This window comes from Oryzias latipes, chromosome 13 (assembly GCF_002234675.1).
Source record: "Oryzias latipes chromosome 13, ASM223467v1".
Taxonomy (NCBI): domain Eukaryota; kingdom Metazoa; phylum Chordata; class Actinopteri; order Beloniformes; family Adrianichthyidae; genus Oryzias; species Oryzias latipes.
In genome coordinates this window covers 28,773,793-28,780,250 of record NC_019871.2, presented here as the reverse complement: position 1 = coordinate 28,780,250, position 6,458 = coordinate 28,773,793, and the positions used below count along the sequence as shown (strand labels likewise).

Genomic DNA, 6,458 nt, shown 5'->3' with positions numbered 1-6,458 from the left:
GTCACAAACATATGGCTGGCTCTGACGGAAAATGCACAAAGAAGCATATTTGAGAACTGAAAGACAATCTGATTGGAAAAAAACCTTGAATACTCTCAGTTTAGAGACAATAGATTTTTGTTTCCCACGAGTAAAGTAGCTCCTCAGCTCCCTTTAATGAAGGTTTAGCTTGTACCGCTGCATGTGTAAGATTCAAGAATGACCTGTAATGAGCTCTTCTGTTTAGTAGCTTGTTCTTTTATTATTACATTTCACCACAAATGTAGATAAAACACGACAAAAGTCATTTGTTTTCTTCATAAAACATTCAATCATTAAAATTATTCTCAGGAGCTAAACACCAGAAAACTCTGTAGTCAATAGGGGTACAGGTGTTTAAATATCAAACCTCTTTTAAGCCCAACGTGTAACATATAGATATAGGACATGTATAAAGAAAATTCAGCTTAAAATTGGATTTCTGACTATTTCTTTATTCAAATTGTGTTGAATTGGGAGCAGACTGAAATAAAAAATTAGAAGCTTGTAGCAGTGGCGTAGAAGCTACAGTGGGTGAGCCACTGCTCCATTCTGATCATCCACTTGCAGACAAATAGATCCATGAATGTCTTTGTTTTCCTCGTCTGGGCTGGAATCTGGATCTAAACTGTACCGCTTGATAGCTCCAACACTGCTTGGATGTGTAATATTAGGTTGGAGTGTGAGGGCTGTAAGCTGTCAGGAGAATGCAAAAACAGATGGATGTCGGGAAGTAGGGGCAGGCTTACCCCATGCCAAGAGTCCCTCCCAATACTAAGAGATATTTCTAATGAACTCCTGCTGCTCTGCAGAAAATATGTCCTAAAACATGTCAGTTTTTTTACTTTGGCTAAAAACAGCATTAAAAGATCACTGGGACTGCTTTTAAAAAAGATGAAAAGATGATCAGAGTGGGGCTTTAAACACCTTAAATAGATCAAGCTTGAACAATTTTACTTCTTGTTGCCTTCAATGTTTTTTCAATAAATAACAGACTAAAATATTTTCACCTAAAGACCATGTGTTTCATACAGGACAGTAAACAGAAAGCCTGAACTTTCTGATGAAATAGGAAACTAGGTTTTTTTTTAATTCAGTAATCGTCTGGATAGCTCTTTTTGTCTGCATGAGTATTAGAGAAAGCCTCGTAACCCAGCAGCACCTTTTAGAGATTAGATTGATTTCAATGTTAGAATGTCAGCCCCCTTGAAGAAAAATCAGAGGTTTTTTATGTTGTGATGCTAAACCTCCGCTTATGTTTTAAACAGAAAAGTAGTACTATGACACAGTATAGATCAAATCTATGTGACCTTCAGTTGATCTCGTGATAAAAAAAAAGACAAAGCTGAGGATCAAAAACATTTGTGTAGTAGATGATATGATTTAGGCGTGGTGTTTGACACCTAAAGAGCTAAACGCTGTCTAGTTTTCCAGTTAGCTTAATCAAAAACCAGCTTTTTGTCCTAAGTGACATCTGTGAGGTCTACAGGGGAAACTCTAGCTGGCATTTGCTGCGTGGCAGAGTGACCCTTGCATGGCTTACATTCAGATTTTTGAATGAACAGAGGGTGTGTAGATTCCAAAAAGAGATAAATCACCAACCACTGCATCATTGTCACTGTATGAGCAACACACACACACACACACACACATTTCTGGTAAAACTAGTGTCACGATAAAGTCACTAATGTGGTCTTGGTCAGTAGCAGCAGACTTATTTTCGGCTTACAATCTCTGCATGAGTCATTGGAAAGTCTATTTCTCTTCCACATTCGTCACAGGCAGAGTTGAAGTTGCAGGGGAGCATTGCTTCAACGTCTCTTTGTCCTTTTGAGAGCTGCTCTCAGACATGTCCAGCTTGCGATGAGATTTCAACTCTTTTTGGGCCAGATTCTCCAAGTCTGCAAAGTGAAAACAGGAGGGAATTTAGTCAATCTTTCTTTGGTTTCCTGCAGCTGAAATTCATCTGTGACACAAACCAGTTTAATTAAACATCTAATTTCAATAAGTCATTGAATTCTGAGACCAAAAAGGGTTTCCAACGACAAAGAACGTCCACTTACACCTCAGCACAGACTTGTTGACACTGCTGTGACCTCTGTCTGGGTTCCTGCTCAAATCAATGTAGTAGTAGAATCTCAGTTCCACAGGATACTCTGTGTGTGGCAGGTTCTGAAGCAAGGGAATCATCCTGTTGGACATGGGTCCCTCTGCCAAAACTTGGTGCATCACATATTTGCACCAGTCATCCTGCACAAAGCTGGGGGTGATAAGTAACGCCCATACATGACTTTCCTTCAAGGCGTGGGCAAACTCTGTAGCGATGGCAGCTCCCGGGCAGGCGTCGCGGTGCCACAGATAACATCGGAGTTTGTGGGGGGCAGCCTCGAGAGACAAAACAAGCCGAGTGGCCTCCTCCATGTCTGAGTCAGTAGAGCTGTGGCACACAAAAAGGTCATATTTCTTTTTCCATCTCTGCTCAGATGTGAGAGCAAGCTGCAGTTGCTGTGGTCTGGACGGGGATTTCCCCGATGGCTCTGCAGGCAGCGGAGAGGCAGACGGAGATGATAAAGAGGCGACAGACGTCACAGAGTTTGGGGTTATGATCTCTTCTTTTTCACGCTGTATTGACAGAGTTTCTCCTGTTTTTAAGATTTTCCGAAACCAACCTAAAGAAAAGAGAATGAGCGTCAGGGATTTCTGGCATTTTCAGACAGAAAATAACAAAATCCTTCTTCCTGTGAAAAAAAAAGCTTTTTATAATTTGCTAAAGATGTAGAATGGACACAAAAATAAACATGTAAAAGGGGAACTTGTCATCTGCATAACCGACAACCCTCTAAAAAAACTAAAGAAAATTAAAAAAGCATCACTCTTTTATATGGCTATCTTCCAGAGTTTTCCGCCAGTACATCCTTGCACAGAGCACCAGCATTTACAGATGTTTATTGAGCACGAACCTCCACTTAAACAAAGAACTGACCCTTCCTGTGAGAAGATGTTGAGTTCCAGGTTCAACTTCCTGTCTGAGTATCTCTTTTTTTTCTGTTTGCGATTGTTTCCCAGGCCATCTATGGGACACAGCTCATGTTGTGGAAGTAGGACTTTCAATAGGTATAGTAAACAGTTGAGTTTGACAAGAATTCCCATGAATTTTACATGCCTGCCGCTTCGCAGAGTAATCCAGAGTAAGACAATCCACCACCTGCGGATGTAAAAGGATCAAAAGAGCTTGACCATGAAACCCTTTCCCTTCACGTACCGTGCATTTTGTTGATGCCTTCATGTCTGCTGAACTGCTCCTCAAAGCCTCCCAAGTAAATCCAGCCTAAAGAATCCGTCGTGAGTCTGTCCGTCAAAATGCACACAATCGTGAGCAAATAGCAGCTGATGCAAAGTCCCTGATATCAGGGCTAAAAGAGGAAGCTGCAGATGGGACGCCCAGACATGTTCAGTCAAGTTTCAAATGCCTGCAAGCTTTTACACTCCACTGAGTAACTAAACTCTTGCAAAACAAGTGTATCTATAGATATTTACATAAATCTTACTCAAGCGTGATTAAACTTAAGATACTGTTTGAAATATTAATCTTTCTGCTATTCATTTGACATGGAAAACATCAACCATAGGGTTCATTGGTATGTTTGTGTGTTAGCAGGTTGTCTTTGTGTCAGTAAAATAAAATGAAAACCCTTTTTTAATCAATTTAAGCACAATTCTTAACAGGTCTTCGTATATGGCCATAAACATGCGATCAACAAATAGGATTTAGGCGATTTCTTTCTTTGTTTTTTTGTTTGTTTTTTTAAACAAAGCATCCAAACTATTTCAGGAACGGAATGTGACTATGGAAAATTGTCAGCAATGATTTAGTCAATGTAAACTTTCATCTTTATGCTGAAGTCGACACCACAAGAAAAAAAGAAAATGTTGACGCAGCAAATAGAGAAGTTTGAAAGAGGAGCCATAGAGATAGCAAGCTGTTACATTATGGGATTACATATCTGTTAAAAATTGAAAGGGCGTAAAGACAACTAAGCGGGCGTATTTAGGAACTGAGTGAGTGACCCTCACAACCGCGCTGGCGCAATCCTAACTGAACAGTGAGCTTGCGCGGTCACTTCCTTTTTGCGCGCTCATCTGGATTTACGCTCAGTGTTAAGGGGGCATTTCTGTCACTTGTGGGGCAGGAACCATGTCTTATCGGCGAGGCAGAGGGGCGGGACTGTCATTTCTCAGAGCAGGGGGGGTCTTGAGCTGCATGCGGCTCTCTGCCTTTAACATATTTTCTATGTACAGTACTTTCACAACCATAAGGTGAAAGTCTTACATTTTCTCCAAAAGGTACAGAGCGGCCCTAATGTGTTGTTGTGTGACTTCGGTAAAGAGGATCTAGGAGAGAACAGCATGAGAACGGAAACCCTGGGAAGAAACCCTGGGAATGCAAAGAGACACGATTATGAGGCATAGTTTAAACTGCAGCTATCAGCTACGCGGAGGAACACGGGAATAGAGCAGCTGCAATTCGGTTAAATTAGATCTTCACAGATTCAGACTTCCTGCTTCAATAACTCTTCTGATAAACGTTCAAATGTGTCAGCAAGTATCTCAATCCTTTTGTATTAACACAGAGAGTGAACTACAAAAGCATTTTCAAAGAAAAAAGATCGTTTTTATTGCCTTTTAATCAGAATTGTTCGTTTCAAGCTGTGAATGCAGACATGCAGCAGCCGGCGCCAAGGGACCGTCAACAAAGTGCAACCTCTGTGAAACACAGTCTGTAAAAATCAGTAGTGAACTTTTAAAAAGTGAATACATGTCTATATTTATATGAACTGGTAATGAAGACTCGTCAGCATAGTCATGCTACATTACTATTATTATACTAAATTTTGTTGGAAAGTCAACCTCTATTTTATTGCATATAGTTTTTAAAATTTAATAGAGATATGAATCATAACATAAATGCACAATAGCTCTGAAGATACTAAAGCTTCTGTCACCAAACCTCCTGTGCTGACTAATCATGACCTCATTGTCCTACTGCAATAAAGATTATGTCATAATTCACGTTGTTTATTGTTGGGAATTTTTCGTATTTAAATATTGATCAGATGTGGTCAAAAATGCTCAATAGCTTTAAAGATTCTGTAGTTACTGACACAAAACTTACTGTACTGACTAATCATGACCTTATTTTCCTACTACAATAAAGATTGTGCAAAACAAATTCTTCCTTCTACCTTTCTACCTTCAGAGCTATATAACTCTAACTATAGAGTTATTGATTTTTACACAGTGGTGTTTCACAGTTCACAGAGGTTGCACTTTGTTGACGGTCCTTTGACAGCCGGCTGCTGCATGTCTGCATTCACAGCTTGAAGCGAACAATTCTGATTAAAAGGCAAAAAAACGATCTTTTTTCTTCAGAAATGCATTTGTGGTTCACTCTCTGGGTTAATAAAAAATGATTGAGATACTTGCTGACACATTTGAACGTTGATCAGAAGAGTTATTGGGTCAGGAAGTCCGAATCTGTGAAGATCTTTCTAACTTATCGAACCTCTGCTGCCAGAGAATTTAAAATGATGAATCCATGGTTCGCAAGTGAGGAGGCTGGAAAATCAACTCCGACAAGACAAGAAGACGCAGCAGCAGCTGAGTTTCCGCGGAAAAGGAAAGGCCTTACCGGGACTCAGCGCCGGTGAGTTACGCCACACTTTGGGACTGCAGGACTTAAACTTGGCCTGACGCGTCTGCTTTCACTGTTCTGAGGTTGAGGAAAGGGAAGCCGGTGTGTTTGATAGAGATGTAGCCCAGCTGTTTCAGATACAGAAGATGAAGACTTTGATGGATTTTAAATGCTGATTGATGACTGAAAAAATAAATCACAACCAACTCAGTTTTGCGCTCGCTGCCTTTTTAAAACACACACCAGCATGCACGTTTTACCGGTATGTGTTAACGTTAAATACAGAAAAAACGCTCAAAACTGAAACGGCGCCATCTAATCCAGTGCTGTTGTAAGGAGAGGAGGGGTTTATGGGAAATAATATGGCTTTAATTGTGTGTTTGTGTGTCTGGCAGGTCAGTGTGTGGTGTGGCTCTTTGACTATCACAGTTCGAAATGTCGGCTCTTTTTTGTGTCAAACTTGTTTGAGGCCCCCCCTTCATAAAAAAAGAGCCCTTCATAAAAAAAAACGCGGATGTGACGTGGATTAAAACCTTAACCAACGACCCAAAACTAAGGTAAGAAAGTGCAGCGCGTTTTTTTGTGCTGTAAGTTTTTCTCATGTGAAATTCACTGCATTTGTTACCGTTTTAATGCTTTTAATCCACATTACAGCCGCTGTGTCTTTTCCATTAAAGCCCCAAAATGAAAGTCCCGCCCCACTGCTTGACATGCAAATCTTAGCCAATCGGATCAACCAGAAAGGTTC

General features: G+C 40.4%; 1 protein-coding gene across 1 annotated transcript; it reads right to left on the bottom strand.

Moving 5' to 3' along the window:
- Positions 1–216: 216 nt before the first annotated feature.
- On the bottom strand, positions 217–3,459 carry tirap (TIR domain containing adaptor protein). Its single transcript, XM_011482957.3, has 3 exons — positions 3,281–3,459; positions 2,082–2,687; positions 217–1,919 (listed from the first exon to the last, which is right to left on the bottom strand). The coding sequence occupies exons 1-3, from the start codon at positions 3,285–3,287 to the stop codon at positions 1,774–1,776; spliced, it is 759 nt and encodes a 252-aa protein (XP_011481259.1). The 5' UTR covers positions 3,288–3,459; the 3' UTR covers positions 217–1,773.
- Positions 3,460–6,458: the final 2,999 nt, after the last annotated feature.

Excerpts from the sequence above, each read along its gene's own strand:
- tirap (XM_011482957.3), bottom strand. Across the intron at positions 1,920-2,081 it reads CAACAAGTCTGTGCTGAGGT|ACTTGGAGAATCTGGCCCAA; the intron begins GTAAGTGGACGT and ends TTCACTTTGCAG.